The sequence below is a fragment of the Felis catus genome, chromosome A3 (genome assembly GCF_018350175.1).
Source record: "Felis catus isolate Fca126 chromosome A3, F.catus_Fca126_mat1.0, whole genome shotgun sequence".
NCBI lineage: Eukaryota > Metazoa > Chordata > Mammalia > Carnivora > Felidae > Felis > Felis catus.
The window spans coordinates 119,197,292-119,220,380 of NC_058370.1; the positions used below are offsets into that span (position 1 = coordinate 119,197,292).

Here is a 23,089-nt window from a genome sequence, read left to right on the forward strand (position 1 = left end):
ATTCTTCTGCGTCGGACCCCCTGTGCAATGGTTCTGGGGTCACTTCACTTTCATTCTCAGATGTACAATAACGGGTCTTCCTCTGTTACACGAGTGGGAGCCGATGGGGCGTATCTCTGGACCTGAGTAACCCTGCCACCAAGACTCGGGAGCCCTATAGTCCTTGGTTCTACCTGCCCCCACCTCAGAGGAGGGCTGCGTGGGCCCAGTGGGTCAGTGGACGCTGCTTCCTACCGGCTTGAACCCCTGCACTGAGCTTTTGACAGCCCTTAAGACTCGGTGTTGGGTGGGACCCTTGGGCGCTGTCCCGCTATGGCCAAACGTTCCTGGAGGCCAGAGGCGAAGACCACGGGTTTGGACGTGGCTAAAGATTTTATTCCGAAAGGCCGACCTGGTCAGGGCCAGGCTCTCCAGCATCACGCTCTGAACTCAAAGTAGCAGTCTCTCCTCTGCCGCTCGTGGGGGGTGACCCTCTTCCCCGAGGGGAACCTCTGGTAGGTCTTCAAGTTCTCGGGAGATACTCTTAAAAGGTGCCACTTCTTCTCTGGGCTCAGAGGAGGACTGGGGGAGGACGGAGACAGGGTTATGCAGCGTTCCAGAAAGGCTGTGCCCACCCACAGCCCCGTGTGCCCAATTTTCTAGCCCACCCTGAGCTGGCTGCTCATCAGCTCAAACGTCTTGTAAGTCACCCTGCAGTCGAGATCAGAATAATTTGCATTTGCACAATGGCGCAGCGGTAAAGAGGGAGAACGTGGGTGTCAGACCTGGGAGAGATTCCGGCTCAACTCCCGCTGGAAGGGCACACGGATAAAATGGACCAGTGTTGGTACCTCCCATCCCTGTTAGCTTTGTTTTGAGGACTAAATGAGGCAATGCGTATAAGGCACTTAAATAATGCTGGACGAGGAACAGATACGCAACAAATGTTATAAGAAATGATGGCCATGGTCAGCAAGTAGTTGGAAACCCAAGATCTTTCCACTGACCTCTTGACCCCTCCTTCCCCACACAACACCTTGGAAGCACAGACTTCCAATTCCCGCGCCTTGGTGACAGGAGGGACAGCAAGGGAACCATGTGCCTGGATTATCTCAAAGGGCAGAGCTGGCCTTCCCTGGGGAAAGCAGCTCTCTCAGATAAAAGGAGTGAGGTCCAGGCAGTGGGGAACTTTCATATTTTGTTAGATGGACAGTTGGACTTTGAAAGATATTTTGAGGTCCCAAGGAGAACGTTTTCCGAGTCTGGTGGGGACTGGGGGGACGCATTTCCCGCTCTTGTAGTGCCCTCTGTGTCCACCAGAGGGCAGCAGTTCCTTGCTACTCAGAAGCAGCGGTGCCCACGTTTGGACGAGTGTAGCTGCAAGGCTGACACTGCAGGGGGGAGAAGCCTGCAAGGTTCAGGCCAGCCAAGATGACAGGTTTGCTCCCAAACTCCCCGTGCATCTGGCCAGGAAAGCACTCTTTCAGATTCTGCTCATTCTGCTCATCCCTCTGAGGCTGCCCTTAACCTTGACCCCCTTGCTGTGTGACTGTCACCCTCTGCACCGTAGGCTCCTTAGGGTGAGGTCTTCACTCATTTCTCGGCGTGAGTGGCTGTGTGCCTGGCTGGAAGCAGGTGCCCCATGGACATGTGTTTGTAGCATGCGTGAAGGGGGGAGGGCAGGCACTCACAGGTCGGTGGGGAGGGGGTATCGTTCCCACTCCTTCACAGGCAGCATGAAGTAGGGCACCTGGGGCACCATGCCCGTCTTGTCTAGATAGTACTTCCTATGCTGCTGCGCCATCTACGGCTCGACCCAAAGAAGAGATGACAGGTTGTCAGTGTGCAGGAGTGACCTGGGGCACCCGCAGTTCCTGCCTGGCTATACCGGGGCAGGGGGTGGGGCCGTCTCCCTTAACGCCCCTGTTGGAGGCCCCAGCTGGGTGTCCTCTCTGAGACCAGCTCCCATCTGTCTAATGGCGATGATGGCTCGCCCCACCCCAGCTTTGCTGCGGAGAGTAAATGAGGCGAGCGACCAGCGGAGGTCAAGGGTGTGAATCCTGGCTCAGCAGGTGGCACAGGTAAGCTCCGTGTGTTTGTTTCTCCCTTTCCCGCCCCCCTGGACTGGGGGTGCTATGCGTGAGAGCCATGAGGGAAAGCAAAGCCCCCCCCCCACGCCCATTGACATGGTCCCCACAGCCCCTTGGAGTCTGGCAGCATTGACCTGGTCCTCTCCTTGAGGACCTGCCTTCTCATACAGTTCTCTGCCCTGAGGACCAGGGGACACCTGCGTCTTTGAAATCGGGCTGGAGGCATGTTTGCAAGAGAAGTGAGGGAGAGACCAGGGTTTCTAGGGACACGGCAGAGAATGAGCCCTGGCCCCCAGTGAGGTGGGCGAGCACCCAGGTGCCTGTGACCCACCGGGACACGTCTGCACCAGGCTCAGGGGAGGCTGTAAGAGCCCGAGGGGCAGGACAAGGACATCGGGGTGTGGGCAGTTAGGTTCTGGTCTGGGGCTGAGGTTGACTTGGGGTACGGCTTCAGAGGGGCTGCTGAGCAAGGAGGTGTCAGATGGGCACCAGGACCCGGGTACAATCGAGACTAGACCTGGGGCTAGAACCAGGGTCGGGGGCTTAGTGGCCCTGTGTGTGAGTGGTGGGGGGCAAGTTTCATCCTGTAGGTGGATCTTTGATGTTTTACTCTAGTAGGAAGTAAGCGAGGGTCCACGGGGTCATGGGGCAGAGGTGAGGGTGGGAACACCTCCCTGGGGGTGGGAACACCTCCCTGGGGGTGGGCTGGGGCAAGAGCCCCAGGAGTCCCTGGGTGGGGGGTCATCTGGGAAGCAGTCTAGGCCCTGTCCCAACACCCCAGCCAAACTCACTAGGTTCCCTGCTGGCTCAGGGGCTCGGAGAAAGCAAACAAAGTCCCTCTTGGAGGGTGACGGGGATCACTCCAAACCCCTCCCCCCACCGCTCGGGTTGCTGGGGGGACAGCAGCCAGGCCCAGGTCAACCCACCTGGTAGAAGCCGGTGAGCTGGGCGGAGCGGCCACTGTCCAGGTTGAAGCGGGTGTAGCTGGGGGTGTGCAGCCAGCGGTCCCGGGTGTGGGAGCGCTTACTCAGCACGAGGTTGGGGTCTGAGGAGAAGAGGGTGGGGAAGTGGCCGCCTTTGCTGAAGACAGTACGGCTCTTCTCCAGGGCTGCGTCACGGTGGTCCTGGAAATACTTGAGGGTGGCGGTGCCGTAGGGGGAGCCAAAGGAGAAGGCCACGCCGGGAACATGGCCTTGGTACCTGCGATGGCCACGGGGTGGGGGGGGGGCAGTTCAGTGCACGGTTCTGAGAACCATTCCAAGACAGGCCCATAAAGCCCGGGGCGGGGGTGGCGGCAGGCCCCGTGGGTCACTTCTGGGCCTTGAGAGGCTTCCCTCGGATGCACTGCCCAGCTCGGGGCTCCGGGGAAGGGCGAGCGAAGGAGACCCTGGGCCTCTTCTTCCCGACAGAGGCTGGTCACCCCTCCGGACCAGGGGCTCCCGCAGGGGCCAGAGCACCGGGGCCCCGTCCTGAGCCCTCGGCAGGGCCGCGGGCACGTCACTCTCCATATACTCAGGGTTTGGCCCGAAGATGGGGAGGTGTCCTGCCACTATCTCATCAGGGGTAGGGAGGATCTAAGAGGTTGGTGGGGACGCAGCAGTGACGTGTGACATCAGATCTGTGGTGGCCAAGGCCTGGGCTCACATGTGCAGCCTCGCTCCAGCTCAGCCACCTCACGAGGCACCACTCAGACGGCCTGCAAGGGGTCTCGTCACCCTCTGCAGCCACGGAGGCCAGAGACGGACAGGGGACCGGCGGGCGGGGACGCTTGGAGACACAGAGGACACAAGCACACACAGTACACTGAGGAGCCCTGGTCGGGTGAGACTTCCACAGAGAGCCAAAGACTTGTTTTGGCCAAGTGACGGCCGAAGGGCATGAGTGTCAGACTTTGTGCGAATGATGGAGAGTCTTGCTTCTCCAGTCAGTCGCTTTCACCCCCTAAAACCTCACCCTGGCCCCACGGTGCCAGTGAAATGGCTTTTGACAGGGACACTTGGGTGGCTCAGTCAGTTGAGCGTTCCACTCTTGGTTTCAGCTCAGGTCATGATCTCACGGTTCGTGGGTTCAAGCCCCACATTGGGCTCTGTACCGACAGTGCAGGGCCTACTTGGGATTCTCTCTCTCTCCCTCTCTCTCTGACCCTCCCCTGCTCTCTCTCTCTCTCAAAAAAAAAAAAAAAAAAAGAAAGAAAAGAAATGGCTCTTGACAAGGGCGCCAGGGGTCTCCCACAGCATTGGACATTGCCGACCTCTGCGGTCTTGAAACGCCGCTCCTGGATTTTACGACACTGCTCTCTCCTTGTCTGCTGGCTTCACCCGCCTCTCTGACCGTTCCTTCTCAGTTTCCCCCGTATGGTGCGCCTCTTCTGCTCTCTTTCTCCGGGCCTGTCCTGCGCCCACACGGTCCCCTGGGTGATGGTATCCATGCCAGGGCCTTAACCTTCCCCCTTGTGTGGATGACCCTGGTCTACATCTCCAGCCCGGAAGCCCCGTCAGACTCCTGCACACGGCTGCACACTACGCACCCCTTGTGGGTGTCCTGGGCTTTACCCGCACCCCCGCCTCCAACCTCTAGTCCCATCTTGGTGACGGGCACTCCGCAGGTGGCCAAGTCAAGCGTCATCCGTCACGTGCAATTAGTCCTCAAGCCCAGGGTTCCATCTCTGCCCTGGGCGTGGGCCACACAGCCTCTTAGCTGGGCTGCAGGCACAGGAGCCCCCCCATCCTCCTAACTGCTCCCTTCCTCCCGCCCCTTCCCCCTACCTCCACCAGAGCGACCTTTCTGAAGCCAAGCCCTCAACGTGGCATTCAAGGCTGTCCGCGAGCCGACTATGTCCCCCTCTCCAACTTCACCGGTCTCCATGCTCCCGGTTGTAAAGAACCGTTTGCATGTTCTTTCTCCCACCGCTCGCCTGCATTTCTCCCCTGGGTTTCTGCCCTGGGCCCCCGGCCCCCGGATGCTTGCCCCCCAGGACTAAAGACCTGCCCTGTCACTTTGAAGATCCTTTCCTTGCCGCCTCTTCTAGGTCTAGGCGGTCCTGCCCTCCCTGCTGCACCGCGAGCCGTGCCTGCTCCCAATGCTCGTGTCTGTTTTCATGTCTTTGTCTCCGTCACTAGACTACTGGGAGCCTCTCCGGCACAGCCGGGTCACGTCTTCCTCACCTTCAGATCCCCAGTTTTCCGTACCAGGTCTGGCACATGGTCTGAGTCGGAAGTGTTGAGGAAACAAACAAAAAGATGAGTGGGTGCGCGCCTAGGGCGCCAGCGACGTTTGCGGCCGGACCTACTCACACAAACGCCGGCAGACCAGGCTGCAGGGACCCCGGCACCTGTCCTGAGGCCTCCCTACTGTGGTGCTTGACGCGTCCCCTTCTCTCAGCCGAGTTCCCTTACCAGGGAAGCCCCAGGGGGTGCGGGGAGCCTGAGGGCCCCTGCGACATCGCGGGCGTCCCCCCTCACCAGGCCAAAGGGCACGGTGGCCTCTGGGGTCAGCGCTTCAGGATCACCTGTGCCGGCTGCTCAGGGCCCCCTTGGCCTCCTCCCCAGTAGAGTCAGATGGCATTGCATGGTTTCCTCCTCCTTGTCTTCAGGTGGGAGGCGAGAAAGCCAAGCACGGTGATTCCCGACGGGGCTTCCGATCGCTCCCCACAGCAGGTGAAACAGAAGACGAGCCCCTCCCGGGCCCCTGGCCCTACCTCCCCTCCACAGCGTGTCCCTTCCAGAGCCTCGCAGCATTTGAGGTTCCCCGGGCCCAAGCGGGGAGTGAGGGGAGAAGCCGTCCACCACACGCAGGCCTTTGTCCGGCCTCGCCCCTCCTGCCCTTGAGACCACGACCCCGGGGATCCCAGCCTTCTCCCTCCTGCCTCTGCCCTTCTGTCCTGGAAAGATGCTGGGGCTGGTGATGCCTGCAAGGTCACCTTGGCCACTTCCGGGACAGAGTCCTCCTCTCCGCCATGGTTTAGCCCCTCCTGGGTCTGGAGCCCCCATTCCTGCCCCTCCCAAGGCCTCACGCGTCCAGTCGGCCCCTCCCGGTTTCTCTCGGCCTCTGCTCTCCCTCCTTGCCATCCGTAATCTCTCCTCTCTTGGCTTCTCCTCCTCTGCCTACCGAGACGCACATTTCTGTGCACTTGTCCCAGGCTGCGACATCCTCCGGCGGACCCTGCGGCCTCATGTGTCCCCCTTCCTCTTCCTTTGTCCCCGAATTTCTCTGTGGAAGGAACACTGTACCTTCTGCCTTTGCTTCCTCCTCCCCCATTCTTTCCTCGACCTCCCTCGGCCCGACCGCTGACCCACCGCTTAAACGTGAGCCTGTATTTTTTTCATCAAGGTAACACGAGACCATCCAATCGCCACCTCCAACATCCTCGGCTCACCCTCTCCCTGCGGCACCTGCACTGAGGCAGAGAGAGACTCGTTTGCAAGAAACGGCACGCCAGCAGGCCGAACGGAGCTCCTGGGGGTTCTCCGTGCTGTGTATGAAACCTAATAAACATACAGGCTCCACAGCCGGGGGGGGGGGGTCACAGATAAGCAAGTAGGGAGCCGCTTCTTCCTTCCCCGAGCCTCTGTCCCCTTACTTGCTTTGCCACCTGGGGGTGGAAGGACATGGGACTGGTGGGTTGAAGAGGGAAATGAGGCTTGTTGGAGACCACCCCGCCCTCCCCCTTTTCCTTGGAAGCAAGCAAGCCCACGTGACTCCCCTGTGCCCTGTTTTCGGTGGCCACACGCTGCCCTCCAGGAGGAAAGCCTGTCCCAAGCCAGCCCCGCCTCCTCTTTCCGGGACTCTCAGCTTTCCCTCTTAGGTCATCTTTCTTATTCCTCAGGGGGTTCGGGATGAAGGAGGAGAGAGGTGGGGGCCATCAGGTGCTGTCAACCCCCAACAAAAAGACAAGAAAGCAACAGAAGGAAAACTAAAGAAAGGTGGCCCGCCACAGTCTGTAGGGACAAGAGCGTGACCCGAGAATATCAAACCGACCACGCGGTCATTAGCCGTAAAGGCGGCGCCCGGGCCTTTCCCGGCATGAAAGGGCTCAGGAAATAAAGCAAAACCCATAGGCTCCTGCAAGCAGTGTGCAGGGACAAAATCCTGCCAAGGAAGAGAGGAGTCAAAAGAAAGGAATACCCAGAAATGTAGAAATTGTTAAAATGACTGGTTAGCTTCAAGTCTATTTTTTTTTTAATTTTTTTTTTTTAACGTTTATTTTACTTTTGAGACAGAGACAGAGCATGAACAGGGGACGGTCAGAGAGAGAGGGAGACACAGAATCGGAAACAGGCTCCAGGCTCTGAGCCATCAGCCCAGAGCCCGACGCGGGGCTCGAACTCACGGACCGTGAGATCGTGACCTGGGCTGAAGTCGGACGCTTAACCGACTGCGCCACCCAGGCGCCCCATGATTTTCATTTTAAAGTAGCAAATATGGCATGATCATATGTTTCTAGCATTGCTTTGTCTATCTTTCTGGCCGGCCGGCCAGCCAGCCAGCCTCTAGTCTCTTAGCTGAGAAGACACGCAAAGAGAAACTTGGAATGCCGTCCCCCCAAATGCTAACCCGGGTTAATTCCAGGCGTTTGGATTTGGGCTGGTTTGTTTCTTGACGCTTTGTACATGCATTTTTTTTTTTTAAGACAGTGGGATAGTGTTGGGAGTTACTTTACTGGGAAGCTACTGTGCCCTGCGTACTGGGGACACAGAGGTCCACAGCTCAGCCTTTCTTCCTGCAGCCTACCCCCTTCATTCCATTATTTACTGAGTCACACGGTGGGTGCACGAGCTGTGCTGGAGGTGGAGGGGCTGATGCTATTAAATGCAGGGAGGGAGGCCCGTTCCCGGGGCGGGGGCGGGGTAGAGGTATTGGGGAACTCCGCCAAGGGCCTTCCTTTGTGGTCAGGCTTTGAAGAGGGGTCAGTGTGGAGGGGAATCGCCTGGGAGCTGGCTCTCTTCCTCTGCTCATCTACTAGGTGCTTCTGGGTGCCCCAGAGTCCCCTTCTCTTCTGAGGGACCCTCTCCCTCTGGGAGAGCTCATTTATGTTAGACTTCTACCACCTCCCATACACCAGAGATGCCCGGATCTGTGTCTCTATGTTTCTTTTCTTTTCTTAACGTTTTTAAATTTATTTTTGAGAGAGAGAAACAGAGCGTGCGTGGGGGAGGGGCAGAGAAAGAGAGGGAGACGTAGAATCCGAAGCAGGCTCCAGGCTTTGAGCTGTCAGCACAGAGCCTGACGTGGGGCTCGAACCCACGAACCGTGAGATCATGACCTGAGCCAGAAACCAGGACTCACCCCATCCTCCCTTCTCCATCCCTCTCCGCACCCCTCCTCTCTCCCCAAGTCCCCAAGTGACGTTCCCCATAGCAGCCAGCCTCCCTCTTCGCTCACCGGGGTGGTCTTGAATCTCCGAGCCAGGCTCCCAGACTGAAGTCTCACCCCTCCAGCCTGTTGTCCACGCTGCTGCCGGAGTGATCTTTCTCAAACACGTGTCACACCACCGTGGTCACCTCTCTCCCTTCTCACTTCCCCACAAGCGCCCAAGGCCCCGGAAGCATCACATCTCTGGGCCTCACGTGCTCCGCACCTCGGAGGCTTTGCACACATTTCCTCTACCTGGGATGCCGTGTCCCGGGGGGGTGGGGGTGGGGGAGTTCCCTACCCACTCCCAGCACCAGGGCTCTCTGGCGCCTTCCCTAACCACACACCCTCTACCTAGACTGTGTGTCACATCCTTCGTGCACAGTCAGGTGCACACTCGTCCATCTCCTGTGCTAACCTGTGCTCTCTTTATCCTCGGCACCTACGCGGCACCTAACCCAGGACAAGTGTTCAATAAATGTCTGCTGGAGGAGGCAGAAGTCCAGAAACCCGGGGGCCACCACGTCCCCGAACACTGTTTTAAAGGGGCTTGGCTCTGATCTACAAAGCGCACGCAGTGTCCCACCCACAGGGGCCTTGGCGTTCGTACTTGGAAGAAAGGAGCCATAGACATATGACGTGTTCCCGGGATTCTTGTCTTCACCACCCCCAGGCTCTCTGCTATACTCCTCCTCTGCTCCCTGCTTTTCTACCTGCTCTGAATGCCAAGATATTTGCATCCCAGTACAATAGAAGCCCTCTCCTCCGCAATCCTCCTAAGGTTCTGCTTCCCCTGGGGATCCTATTCAGAACCTGCCGCTCACGGAGGGGCACGGGTGTGCGCACAGAGGTGCACACGGTCACATTTCTTTAGCGCTCAGAGGGCGCGCCTTGGCTAGCCAGGCCTGTGTCCCCTGGACGCACTTGCGTTTGTGTGCCCCGAGCAAGCCCCTGTGTGGTCCTATGGTAAAACAGGTTCCCAAGGCCTGTTTTTGTTGGCCGTGGGGCCGGCTGAGGCGGAGAAAACAGAGGGGAATGAGTGACAGGTTTTGTAACAGGGCATCCAACAGTCCCCGTGGCACTGCCACACCTCCTCCTGGACCCCCTCATCTGCTGCCCGGCTCCTCACCCACCTGCACACAAGCTGGGAGACAGTGCTCAGCTGGGTCCCCAGCAGCCACCGTGGGTGCGCACGCGCGTGTGTGCGTGCGCATGTGTGTGTGTGTGTGTGTGTGTCCCTGTGCGTACAGAGAGTATACAGGGAGCAAAATGGCCCCATAGCTGACATTAAAATTAATTACCAGGAGCCATCAGAGATCCCATGAGCAGCCTTATTAACTAATTAACTTGCAACTATTCGGCACATCCTCATTCCGCTGGCGCTCTCCTCTCCTCGACACTTCCTGCTGAGTGCAGTTCCTTCAGATCCTTCCCCTGGGCAACAACTTTCAAGGGCTCCCCACTGTCTATGAAATGAGGAAGGAACCAGCCAGGCACTCCAGGCCCGGCCTGACGCGGGCCTCCTGGAGGGGGGCCTTCCCAGCTTCTAAACCACATCCGTGTCCTTCCTACTCCCGCTCAGTAGGCCATCTGCAGCTCTGGAGGCCGAGCCGGCCAGCACCTCCACCCCTGCCTTCCCTCAGGCCATCCCCTCCATCCCCAAGAGGCTTCTCTCCTCCTCTCCCGACCTTGTGACCTCAGCCTCAAGGGCCATGTCCAATACCCTCTTTTCCAAGGAGCCACCCACAGACCTGCCTGTCCTCTCCATTGAACCGTCTGTGCCCTTTGTGACCCTCTTTATGTCCCACCTCACATTCTCGCTGTGTGCAATTACCTGGGCCTTTAGTGTAGTCTTCCTTTCTGGAATATAAACTCCGTGGGGGGTGGGGGGGGGGGAGCAAGGAGTTCTATCTGCGTCCCTGTCAGTCCTGGCGCTCAGTAGCTGCTCTCCAAATATTTGTTGAAATGAACTGACAAACGGAGGCACATTTTTTAAGGGCTGATGATTCTTCTGGAAAGAAGGAGGGGCCCTGTTATGAAGCCTCGGTCTCCAGGAGCACCTGACCCCCTGTTCTCAGAAAGGCTCCCCAGTTCCTTAGGGTTGCGTGAGAGGCTTCAGTGACCTATCTGGACACGCGGGGTCTCCTATGTCTCTTTGGCAGGTGGCCTTTGTTTGGTAGCCCGGGATGCACCTGCCTGTCCCGGGGCCGCGCCTCCAGTGGCAGGGCTGGGGCTGAAAAGGAAGGGGCTCCCCTCTCCCACCTGGAAGGTGAGGTCTCAGGCCTGAAGCACCTGGCAGGAGGCGGTGGTGTGCTAGAGGTGGCCCGTCTCGGCTCATACTGGCTGACGAGAGCTGATGACTAAATTTCGAGGATTTTTTTCCGGGCTGTGGTTAAACAAGCCCAGCTTAAAAGCGAAATTATACAAAAATACAAGAAGTTATATAAAGTCACAGTGAAAGAAATCACGTTGACAGCAAAGGCAATAAACACCCAATGCTCATCACCACCTAATCGTATCGCCGTGTTTCGCGGCCGTCTGTGTTCTTGGGGTTAGCTGTGCCTGTTGTGTCTGGCGGGCGGAATGACTGTGTGCGCTGTTTTGCGTCCCGCCCCGGCTCTGCAGTTGTGACACCATTTTGGCGGCTTGAAGTCAGCCGTGGTGGGGGTGTTGATGCCGCAGATAGTAGATGAGTGCTACAGATCACGACCCACCCTGTCTCCAGAGAGCTGGTTGTCAAACATTTACCAGCAGATCTATCGCACGGGGATCCTGGGGAAGTGGATACAGCCGCCTTTGTGGGACCGCCGTCCTGGAGGTAACGGCCACCCTCCTGATAGTGGAAGGCACTGGCTTTAGGGTCCCGGAGCCCAGGCCAGCTCCGCGGCAGATATGGGCACAGCTGCCACTCCAGGCAAATGCAGGGAAGTCGGGGGCGGGAGAGGAGGGGGTTGCTGGTGAAAGTCCTGGCTGCTGGTGACAGCCCCTGGCGGAGCGGGGGGCATCGGGGCAGTAGTAGCCTGGCCGTGAATGAACGCACGGTGGCAGGTCACGTGCTTGGACTAAGAGCCTGGTGAGGTGTGGTGGGAGGCAGAGACGGGGGGGCGGGGTGGATACCACTGAGGTCCGACCTGCTAGCAAGAGGCACAGAGCCCCACTGAGGCTGATCACATCCCTTAAAAAGCCTCACAATCCCAGGGACTCGGACCCAAGAATCCCCCGCTCACAGCAGGGGGGGGGGGCACACAGCCCAGACAGTGGCAAGGTGGCTGAGGGCTGTGCTGCCCAGAGCAGCAAGGGACCAGACAGAGCACCCTGGCCAGCGAGTCTGAAGACCAGCATCCTGTTCCCCTTGGTACCGAGAATCAGTCCCTGAACACCGCAGGGATCTAACTAATGATAATAGACGGCAGTTGGAGGGATTCAGGAGAGCCGGGGTGCTGAGGTCACAAAGACACGGCTGGGTAGCTTGCTGAATGACCCGAGGCAAGCTGCTTATTTCTCATCTGGGATGTTGCAAAGGGTTTTTACAGAATGTTTGTAAAGAGCCCAGCACGGTGCCTGGCACGTAGTAGGTGCTCATTACCTGGGGGCTCCCAATGCCACCACAAGGCATCAGGGACCCGGTGCCAGGCCAGCTCTTCCAACGCCAGCCTGGGGCTCGTGCAAGTCCCCCTCTCCCCCGGCCCCAGACCTCAGTGACCACATCTGGAACAGAAGAGGGCTGGGCTACATGATCTCCAAGGTCTTTACCACTGTGAATACGCCCTGCCTCTACGAATCAAACTGGTAAGGGGGATGATCGGAGCGTCGGAGGAGACTGGCTCTGCTTAAAATCCTGTGATTAATGTTCGAAAAGGCACAAAAATAATAATTATCCAAGTGTGGTGGGGAATCTTGGATTCTTTCATTAAGTTAACAGAATTACCAATGAGGTAGCATTTAGAAACATAAGATAAGTCCATTCATTCCTCACTGATGGGGATCTTTAGGGTGAGCATATGCCTCCCAGAAAGATCCGTGCAGAGAAAGCCACAGATACAGGCTCGGCTATCCAAACTAGTCCAGTTCATGCTTGGAGCCTTCTTTATGATTCACTCATTACCACAATTTCTAGATCAATCACAGGACAAAGTGCTCAAGGGAACTGCAGACAAGCGGTGCGGCGACAGAAGCAACCTAGGATTGCTTCCGAAATATGCAACTTCCCCTGGCAGAGCAGGGGGACATTTGGGGAGGGTTAAGTTTCCAACTGGGGACAGTGGGGAGCATCAGAAAAAAATATAATTGCGCGTAGAATGAAACCTCACGATGAACACCCAGAATGCGGTGTAAACACCACTCTCCAAGGCTGCAAAGATGGCTTTGAACTAAACCTTCTGTATCTACACCACCACGGGAACCCACCCAGGGCGGCCCCCTGCTTGTCTTCTCACAACCCCTGGCACCTCCCCAGCGCTCAACACGTCTTTACCAAAGGAATGTCCAAATGAAGCAATAACTACCTGGCCAGATTCTTGGAGCCCACCCAGGGCCCACTCGTCTTCTTCTCGCCTTCATCCAACAAACACTACTGTTGTCTGGATCCTAGGTGGGCTGGGGCGCGAAAGGCCAGCTCCCCTTCTCCGGTTCCTCACGTTGTCACTCCTGCCCAGGGGTCTCCAAACCCAGCTTACCAGGTGGCTCCCTCTCCTCCCCCTTCCCCGGGTCCCAGGCTGGGCATGCTCTGCGCTCGCTGGGGACTCACTTCCCAGGAAGAGGGACGCGGAGACAGCCCCTGTCCGCGCCCAGTCGCCGCCTGCTCGGGGCACGCAATCCCTCCCGGGAAGGTCACCCAGCCAGGTGAACAACTGGAGCCCTGATTCTTTCAAACCCCAAAAGCGCAAGTGCGGAGTTTCCAGTTTCTAGCGAAAGGAGGGTTTTGCGGGGTGGGGGGTGGCGCTCCGACAGAATGGTTCAGGCAGGGGCGGGGCAGGGGGCGCGACGGCCTTACCCGGGCATGAGGCCGAGGGGCACGTAGGTGGCATTGAACTCGGTCAGTAGGGTGCCCGCGCTGCGGGAGGCCATGGTGGGTGCCTCGAGTGCGCAGCGAGCCCGGCGCCTGCCCCTCCCTGCCCGACGACGGTAAACAGCCCGGGGTCCCCTGGCAACCGCGTGCCTGGCAACGTGACCGTGACCTGGGCCAAGCCACCGCCCGCTGCATTGTTCCGGGGCCAGCCCCCTACTTGCTCTCCTGTGGGCCTCCAAGCTCAGCTTTCACGTCCGGGAATGGGCTCATCTCTGCGCTTCACCACCAGCAGGGGTGTGGTGCCGCTCAGACGCGGGATGGGGTGGAAACTCTGTGGACAGGCCCGGCCCCCATGCGCCCCAAGTGCCCTTCTGCCCCCTGCAAGACTCGCTGACCTGGCCTGGAGCGTACCCGCTTTGGAGACAGAGCAGAAAGCAGCAGCCCCACCGTGGCTGTGCTCCAGGAGCCCGAGGGGCTGCAGGGAGCCCAGGAGCCAGCGACCCCCCCCCTCAGCCCCCCCCCCCCCCCCCCCCCCCCCCCCCCGTTCCTCAAGAGGAGTTGTCTTCATTAATCTCTCATCTCTCCCTGGGAACTTCCCTCTCACCTCGTCTTGCCCCTCAAACTACTCCACACGAGTGGTTTACAAGTAAGGGGCAAAAAGCAAATGGTGGAAAGGTCTGGGGGTGTGATTTCCACCTGTCCCGGGACCCAAGTTCAGTTGGCGTAATTGTGCCACAGAGCAAACTTGCCAAAGGCCCCGGTGAGGCTTTCTCGAAGCAGTGCCCCCCTCCTGTAGCTGGTGCCCCCAGGTCCGGTTTCTCCAGCGATCCTCCTCCCGGCCGGAGTCTGTAACTGGGGCATGAGAGTGGTGACAGCCTCCAAGGCGACACGCTCTGAGACTTGGGGCCAGACCTGCCTCCTCAGCTCCCCGCGCAGCAGCCCTGATATCAGCAAGAACCCTCTGCGGCTTACCCTTGGCCTTCACGGTTCCATCCAATCCTGTCCGAGGAGAAGTGTTTTCTTCACAGCTTGATTCTGTAAACGGCAGTTGATGAAGACCACAGACACTAATGAGCTCGCAGGATGCTTTTGCAAGCGGAATTCTCAAATGGCTTTCTCTGGCAGATGACAATGGAGTTGGGGGAGAGGGGGTGCACAGGCCTTCCAAGAAGTGCAAGAAGGAGGAAAACGGTGGCCTGGGGAGGAAAAGGAACTGAAGGGGAGTGAGTGCTTGTAACCAGGTGGAAGTCTGTGCCCGCCCTTCAAACGGCGGTCAGATCTGTGTATGTCTAAATCCCCCCTGCAGAATATGAGCAATAATGAGAAAGACATTTGTAAAAGTTATAAAAAAAAAAAACAAACAAAAAACAACAACAACCCTCAGGTCAGGTGTGCTATACTCTAGGAAGGTGTTCCCCTGGCCCAGGTCGAGTGCCCACTGTGTCCCCCATTATAATTTGCCAGCCGACTGTGCCCATGAACCTGGCACTCTTGTGTTGCCTGTGTTCCAGTCTGTCTCTTCTGCTTAAGGCCGGAAACTGGATCACATTCGTCTCGGAATCCCCAGCACCTGTTACTGGAAGGAGCTAGTGTATGCTTGCTGAATAAATTTTATACTAAGAGTTCCAGAAATGGATAATGGTCAGGAGGGAGGAAATTAAAAAGTAAGATCTGGCTTAGGTTTCAGAAGGTCAGCTGTCTCCGCTAAAGGGATGCCATGTGTTGGCAGAATGGAATTACTACCCTTTTATCGATATAGAAACTGAGGTTGGGCTGAGCTCAATGCTTTGTTTAGGGTGAGTTCATGGGCTTTTCTCTAAAGATGCACAGACCTCATGAAATTCACCCCCTACAGGAGAGAACCACCCAAGGGCCTAAGGAGGAGATGGAGGGTTTTTTTTTTTTTTTCCTCTCAAGTGCCACCAAGCCCTATGAACAAAGGTCACCTAATAACCTTATTTATAGAACATGCTAGTTAATTTTTTTTTAATTTTTTTTTCAACGTTTATTTATTTTTTTTTTGGGACAGAGAGAGACAGAGCATGAACGGGGGAGGGGCAGAGAGAGAGGGAGACACAGAATCAGAAACAGCCTCCAGGCTCTGAGCCATCAGCCCAGAGCCTGACGCGGGGCTCGAACTCACGGACCGCGAGATCGTGACCTGGCTGAAGTCGGACGCTTAACCGACTGCGCCACCCAGGCGCCCCTGGTTAATTTTTTTTTTAAAGAGACATTAAACTTGCCTGGTTTAAAAATGTTTTGGGACATTCATGCGTATTGAACAAATACAATATGCTAAAATACTCTTCGCTTCAACGTGGTTAAGTAAAAGTGAGAGAGAAGAACAAGAATTGGAGAAGGAAAGGGAGAGAAGAAAATAGAAGGTAAATTTAAAAAGAAAAAGGAGGCAATGTGGCAAGGAAACATCTAGAAGGAGGCTCTTGTGACATGCCGCGGGCCACTGGACTGTAGAATTCCCACGGAGTAACCTCTGATTAGCACGCTGTGAAAATTTTAGTATTTCCTTTTTGAACCTTCAGACTCTGTTCACTCCAGGTCGCCAAGCTCGCCCCCCATCCTGTCAACCTGCCCTGGGCATCCAACTATACACAGGACTCTGTGTGAGGCTCTGGGGTTGCAAAGCTGTAGGACACCAGGGTGTCCCCATGGTGAGGATGAAGCAGTGAGAGGAGAGGGGCGGGGGCAGCACCCCAGCCTGGGTGGGGGTGGGGGCAGAGACTTTCAGGAATGGGCACCAGTTGGGCTGAGTCCCCGCCAGAAGGCAGCGGTGGGGTGGGGGCATACCTTACAGAGCAAGCAGCAAGGCCAAGGGTGCAGATGGTCCTGCAAAGGCCCCAGGTTCGGGGATCCTGGTCCCCAGGGTCCCTTTCTCTATAAGCGCCTCCCGGGGTATGTTGCTGGAAGAGAGGGCAGTTCTTTTTTGGTCCTTGGAAATTCTGCCAGATATCCCTTCCCCACTGCCCCCCGACCCCAGCAGCTAATGGGCTACAAGTCCTAACGGTTCTGCTCCAGTGAGGCTCACCGGCCCGGCCTTCTCCATCCCCAGGCCCCAGGATGGGGCTGGGTTAGTGTCCTGGACCTTAAGCATCGCCCTTCGTGGAACATAAGCCTCTGAGGCTTTCGTAGCTGGGCGTCTCCGGTCACGCTCAGCCTGGCTTCCGAGCCCGCCGTCTTCCCAGATCCAGAGGTCCCAAAGCAGGAGGCCAGGACCCTGCCTCTTGGGGGTACAATCTCTGTGAGAGCAGGTGGAGGCAGAACATTCCCTTTTCCTCTTAGGACTCTCTTTTCTGACAGCAGCCACCGGGCACAGCCTTAACGTTGTCTGATAGATGCTGAGTTTCCAGCTGGGGGACCCTGAGTTGGGATTTCTAGACGGCACAGTGGGACCCAGCCAGGCCTGGCCCATCCAGGCTCCCTGCGCCTCACGGACGCCCGCAGCCCTGGTGGCCAACTGGACTGGGGGGACTGAATCACCACCAAACACCAGTGCGACAGCCCAGCTTCCTGTGCACGCAGCCGGTGGAGCTCCTTCTCCCCCGCAGGGGTACGCGCCCCTGGCCCCCCGCCCCCCCGCCTTCCACACACACGCCCATCCGTGCCCATCTGCCCGCTCCTGGGGCCAGAGCTTGCCTAGCAGGGCGCAGCAGAGCCCTGCTGAGAGGCGGGCCGGAGCCTCTGCTCCAGGAGCTGGGAAAAGACATCTGAAGCTGGGCAGGGCTTTATCTGGGAGCAGGCGGCTGCTGAATAATGAATTCTGACTCTGAGCCTGCGCTCCCAGGCTGCACGCAGGGTGCACAACACACACACACACACACACACACACACACACACACACGCTAGGCTGACAACTTGGAGGGGCGGGGGCTGGCAGGGCTGTGAGTCTCTGTGATCGCTGGAAGGAGCAGCTCGCTGGCTCGGTTGCCTTGGTCTCTGTGGGCAGCATCAGAGGGGGCGCAGGAGGAGGCGGCGAGGGAGGGAGGGAGGCGTGTGAGCCGAGCTGCACCAGGCTCTCTCCTCCAGCTGCTCCCGCCTGGCAGCGTCCAGGCTCTACACACCAGCATGGCCCTGTTTGTCCACCTCAAGACGGTTTCGGAGCTTCGGGGCAGGGGCGACCGGATCGCCAAAGTGACTTTCCGAGGTAGGGAACCCCTGGTCTGAGAGGGTCCCCAGCTCTGCGCTGATGGGGATGAGGCCGGGCAGGGAAGATGGGTGGGAAAAGAACTCCTAGGAGGGTTGGGGTGATGAGGCTTTTCATGGGCAGCTATCTGCTCCCGGCCCGGCTGGCCGTTGTGATTTCCTGAAAATCAGGGTGCCCTGTGTTTCCATGTCTGCATCTGTGTGTCCCTCGCTGCACTTGCCAATGTGGAATGTGCCTGGCGGGGTGCAGGGTCCTCTGCCTGCGGGGGTGTCCTGGGGAGGTGGAAGTAAGGACCCCATCTCCGAGCTCAGGGGGATCCTGCGAGCCCCACCGGCTTCCCCTGTCAATTCTCTTCTTATCCTCCTCCTTTCTCGTGCATCCAGCAACCATTTCCTGTGATCTGTGTGCCAAGGCCGGGGGCTGAGCATGACCCAGGCCCTGCCCTTGAGGAGCCCACATCCAGTGGGACAGAAGAACCAGGGGGCAGACAAGTAGGACAGGTGTGTGATATGATGAGGATGGGGACAAGTACAACACGCGAGCCACAGAAGCAGTGCCCCAACCCAGGCTGGGGCAGGATGGTCCAGGAAGGCTTCCTGGAAGAGGTAGCCCCTTGGCTGAAACCCGAGGGACCAGCAGGAGGGAGCAAGGCGAGGAGGTGAGGGCAAAGCAGGAGCAGGAGACAGGATGCTCATGGCTGGGGGAGGAAGGAACTAGAACATGGAACAGGGGAGAGACCGAGGACCCATGAGGCTGGAGCCCTGACGGAGCGCAGAAGCTGAGGCGGCAGAGGCCGGCGGAAGCAAGGAGGCGAGGCTGCCTTCACCCTGAGGACGGCGGGCAGCCCCTGAAGGTTTAAGTAGAAAAAGTAAGGCCAGGGTTACCTGTGCCACCCACCTCTGCTTCCCAGCCCTGGGGCCGGGGCATCTCTGGTGGCCTTTGGCCAGAGGCCAGAGCCCTGCTCACCAGACACGGCCCTTCCTCCCAGAGAGGGGGTGAGATTGGGGGTGGGACAGGAGCTGAGAGAACCCCACCAGATTAAAGAGCGAAGTGAGCATCGGGGCCCCGGGCGGGACGCACATCCACACCTGGGTTAGGAGGGAAAGGGGTGACCAGGGACAGCAGCCCCGGTGCCCGCATCACCCCTCAGTTGGACCGGCTCCGGCAGGAGGTCCGCGTTGTGCACTCTGCAGCCTGTTGTGCACAGAATCGGGAGGGGGGCAAGGGACCGCAGTGTCCCCGCTGGCAGGTGCGAGAGGAAGGGCCGGCAGGCTGCCTGTTGCTTCCCACACCAGCCCAAGGACGGCTTTGTCTGCAGCACCCTGGATCTCTGTGTGCCACCTGCTGGCTTTAGAAAAAGCAAGCGTGTCCTTTCATCGGTGAAATGTGTCCCTGTGTTCCACAGACAGCACAGTATTTGGCTGTTTCGCTACAGATGGCCATGCTGTTGGGGCCCCGTCAGGACAGTCCCTGGCTGCGCAAACCAGTCCCGTTGGCAGGCAGAGAAACCAAGGCCCGGTTGTAGAGAGATCCGCACGGCCTCAGTGGAGGGACTGAGACATCTCACCCCCGGCCCTGGTTGCTCAATCCTGCAAGCCCCTTTACCTCTTCCTGGTCAGCTGGGGGTGAGCACCCTACCTACCTGATGCCCACCTTTTTCTTTGAGCAGTAGGGCCGGCCCTCCAGCCTCAACTGACCACACAGGAATTTGCCTCTTTGCAACCTGTGCCCTCTGGACTGAGTGGAGAGATCCACTTCCACGCTCTGTACCTGCAGCAGGTGGCCAGAGACGGAGCTCTGGGGAAGGAGTTGGGCAGCAGGAATAGGCAGATGACAAGGAGATTTCCAGAAAGAGTCCTTTATAACAACCAGATATTTCTCAGCCATTCGTCTGCTGCAGCCAGCCGTTGACAACCATAGATATTTCAGAAGACCAACACTAACAACAATTCAGAGGAACCGGCCCAATCTAGAGTGTTCCACAGCACCTCCTGGCATACGCAACCACTGATGTCCAGGCAAACAGCTGCAGGGGGAACTGAGAAACTGGAGAACAGCCACAGGGAGGTGTTGGCCCCCAGTTCCCCTAATCCCTTGAGTGAAGTTCAAAGTTTGGGTGGGGGACCCCTAGAGAGTTGTGTCTATCGGCAGTGACCCTGGTAGACCAGATGACCTGGCTGGAATATAGCTTGACTTTCTGTGCCGTGCCACCCAGGAGCCCTATGGGGCTATGGTGGAGAAAGCTCTAGATATGGAATCAGAAGCCCTGGGTCGTACCTAGGTTCTGCCACTCCCTTCGCCTCTTTGATCCTCAGTTTCCCCATCTTAAAAATGGGCATGTTGATAATATCGACCTCACCAGGCTGCTTCTGTGAAACAATAGGTGTTGGAAGAATTTAAGGAAGGAGCATTCAGATGACTGATAGGTCTGTGAGGCGCCCATTCTAGTGCTGCTTGGGGCAGCTACGGGATCCTGAGTCCTCTCTTCTCCAGCCCGATTTCCTTCTTCTGTTGCCCAGGAGCAGGAGAGAGGGCACATTGTGAGATACAAAGAGGAGAGGAGAGCCCTTCTGAGGGCTTCCCGACCTGTGCCAGGAGCAAGCAAACTGGGCATGGCCTCTGCTCCATAGGGACCCCCTGGCTAAGATGATCCAGGCCCAGAGCAGACCGCCCCTGAGACCCTTGTTCCCAAGTGGGCTGGGCAAGCACCAGCTGTGTCCCTGGCCATCTCTCTGTCCCTGCCACTGAGTCAGCTGGCCGTCCCACCCTCAAGCTCACACAGTGCTCACCACCCAGCCCTGTCTCGAGCTCTTAGCTTTTACTACCCCAACGGTGGCTCCTAACATGATCTTGCCCTTACTCATTAATTCACTGGCCGTCCTGATATCTGTGGACAAGCCTAGGACCCCGGAGGTAAAGACACAGCCCCTGCCTGCCGGAGTTACAGTCCATTGGGTCAGACAGAAGACACAGAAGGCTTGGCCCCTGGTCCCCGTGGTGCATGCAGACCCCAGAGTCCCAGAGCCTTGGCCTCCCATGAACAAGATGAGACAATGGTCCCAATTTAACTCAGAGGACTGCAGCCAGAATCAGGAGTGTCTAGAAAGGAGCCATCTTGATGGCAGGTGGCTACTCAAAGAGAAACAAGTATTCACCTGGGGTTTGTCCTTTTTCAACTGCTAAAATAGTTCTTGGCACCCATCAGAACCAGGGGACACAGGATGGGAGGGTCTCTCTATTCCTCTAGTCCAACCTTGTGCCCAGTACTCAGCCCATCCAAACCTGGGGAAATGGTGACAGACTGCCCGGGACAAGTCCCTGAGCTTTCTGGCCAAGACACCGGGTTTGGGGATTGGATGTGTGAGATGGGTGCTGTCTGGGGGCTGGGTCTGATCTCCACTTAATTCACCAGAACTGGTGATAAAGGTCTGCTTTATCAAGGCTTCCCCCTCGGCCCAGAGACTTCTCTCTCCTCCTCTCCCCACCCCCCCCCCCCCACTGTATTCCTGTAACTCTGAATTTCCTGCGATTCCCCAAAGATACAAGCCCAGTATATCTCCAGACCTTGAGACATTCATTTCTTTTGTCCGGAATGGCTCCCGCCCTCCCTCTTGAAGACTCCCATTAATTCTATCCACCCTTCAAGACCCAGCTCACATGTCACCTCTTCTGTGAAGCCTTCCCCCTCCCTTGTGGTACTGTGTGCATACACCTGCCACAGCTCAACTAGGCCACTTGGTATTCTAGAAACCGCCCCAGTTCTGGATGCTGCACTCGTGTCTGAGCACCTTTAAGACAGGGGTCCCACCTGAGCTAGCCTAACTGAGCCCCATGCTAAGCACTGGGTCCCACCATCCAAATGAGTATGAAACAGCCCCTGTCTTTGAGTATTCGCTCACTAGTGGGCTGTCAATCTTCCACGGTGGCACTGCCATTCTTGGGTTCAATGTCCCCAAATGTGAGCCCCCCCACCCCCACCCCAGCTTTCTATCCAAGGGGGATCAGGGACTGGAAGAGGCCTCGGAAGCTACGAACCAAGAACCCTCCATTGACGTCCCAGGCCAGAGGGGCTTTGGGGACCCCAGAGGGAGGCTGACTTCATTCTCTAGCAAACACTGGGGAGTCCGTCTCCAGCCCACGGGTCAGATGTCAAAGGGCCACATGTGGCCCCCGCCCCTCACAGACCGTGCTCTCTCTAAACACTGCTGCCTACAACACATGGTACAGGGTGGGGCTTAAAAGGCAAACCAGGGTCTCCTTGTTGGATAGAGGAGCAGAGGCGTGTGCAGACATAACGGGGAAACGTTGTCCTCAGGAGGACCAAGGCGCTCCTTGCTGTGGGACAGGAAGTGCAGGCTGTTCAGGGGATAGCAGCTTACTTGGAGCACATCCGGAGATACAGAAGGAAGCTTGAGGGAGGGTCCTGGCTAGAGGCAAAGACTTTCTGGGTGAGGGACTGACCAGAGGCCAGAGAAAGGAAATCCCAGTTAAGTGCACTGACTGGGAAGCCACAGGTTCGGCTGGAGGAGAGGCTGCAGGAAAGTGGACGGGGAGGGAGATAAATCAGGATCCTTGGGGCCAGGTGAGTGACAGCGTGCTGGGAGGGGTTGGGGCCCCGGCCTAGGCACTGGGGACAAGGTGGCCTGGCTGTAGGGACCACCTGGACTCCAAATTAGATTTTTCCCCATTAAAATGGAGGAGCTCTCCCTCTTGAGAATAAATATGACTTCTCTCTGGAGACTTCTCTGCTATCCCTGGTGAAGGAGGCAGGGTACCTCAGTGCCCCCAGTCCTAGGAGCCACTCCCAGGATGCCTGGACCTATATGTGCACTCCGGCCCAGCCCCGTGCCTCCTCTCTGGAAGGCTGTGGGATAGGTGTTTCCCCCCACGAGGGGGTGGGCATTGCCCCCGCTGAAGGGGACAATTGGAGGGGACCTTCAGGACGGCCTCTGCGGTCCACGGCTGGCTGTGGACCCAGCTCGTGCTTTTGCTATGCCTCCCACATCCTCCATTGTACCCAGCACACACAGGCCCCTCACCACCTGGGGGTGGGGACAGATCTCCTCTGTCTAAATTCCAGGTGGCAAATGTCCTCCCCCTCCCACCCAGAGCGAGCCAATGTAGGCAGAGTGCACCGAACATCCCCCAGGCTTCTCCCGCTTTGATGAGTGTGTTTTCGTGATATGGAAATGGCCACTAAATTGTCTTCTGCTACAAAGGCCCTCAGCAAAAATGCTGCTGGAAATGCGCTCACGAATCGGTCTGCAAATAATTCCCCTGAACTGTACGTCTTCCTTGGCTCTCTGATTCTCCCTTACTCATAACATAAATGCTGCGTCTCTCCCACCGATTCCCGATTCCCGTGGCTGTGTTCGAGCCCTCTTTTGTTAACTTTTTATAATGGAAAGTCTCAAATACATGCAAAAGCTGGGAAGGTAGCGCCTCGGCCCCCAAGCTCTCCCCTCGAAGTCTGAACAACCATCAACTCCTGGCCAATCCGGT

The 23,089-nt window shown here is 57.6% G+C and overlaps 2 protein-coding genes across 6 annotated transcripts in view; one reads left to right on the forward strand and one right to left on the reverse strand.

The window, feature by feature from the left end:
- Positions 1-353: 353 nt before the first annotated feature.
- On the reverse strand, positions 354-13,568 carry CA3H2orf70 (chromosome A3 C2orf70 homolog). 2 transcript variants are annotated; one of them, XM_023252022.2, is made up of 6 exons: positions 13,414-13,550; positions 6,365-6,460; positions 6,177-6,278; positions 2,996-3,269; positions 1,671-1,783; positions 354-561 (listed from the first exon to the last, which is right to left on the reverse strand). In XM_023252022.2, exons 3-6 carry the CDS (start codon positions 6,215-6,217, stop codon positions 417-419), a joined length of 573 nt encoding a protein of 190 aa, XP_023107790.1. In that variant the 5' UTR covers positions 6,218-6,278; positions 6,365-6,460; positions 13,414-13,550; the 3' UTR covers positions 354-416. The 2 variants fall into 2 exon arrangements, with proteins under 2 accessions (XP_023107790.1, XP_003984465.3); XM_003984416.6 differs by lacking the exons at positions 6,177-6,278; positions 6,365-6,460 and having other exon boundaries at positions 13,414-13,568.
- Positions 13,569-17,433: 3,865 nt separating this feature from the next.
- The window catches only part of OTOF (otoferlin), a 92,910-nt gene continuing 87,254 nt past the window's right edge, over positions 17,434-23,089 (forward strand). For all 4 annotated transcript variants that reach the window (XM_045054827.1, XM_045054828.1, XM_023252024.2 and 1 more), the window contains exon 1: positions 17,434-17,587. In XM_045054827.1, the coding sequence (XP_044910762.1) occupies positions 17,509-17,587 (79 nt within the window). In that variant the 5' untranslated portion in view covers positions 17,434-17,508. The remainder of the gene's footprint in view (positions 17,588-23,089) is intronic.

Bases quoted from the DNA above. Each gene is read 5' to 3' on its own strand.
- CA3H2orf70 (XM_003984416.6), bottom strand. From the start codon at position 13,487: ATGGCCTCCCGCAGCGCGGGCACCCTACTGACCGAGTTCAATGCCACC. The intron at 1,784-2,995 runs GTGGGTTGACCT...GTCGAGCCGTAG, and splicing joins AGCTCACCGGCTTCTACCAG to ATGGCGCAGCAGCATAGGAA. The intron at 562-1,670 runs GTGAGTGCCTGC...GTCCTCCCCCAG, and splicing joins TACCCCCTCCCCACCGACCT to TCCTCCTCTGAGCCCAGAGA.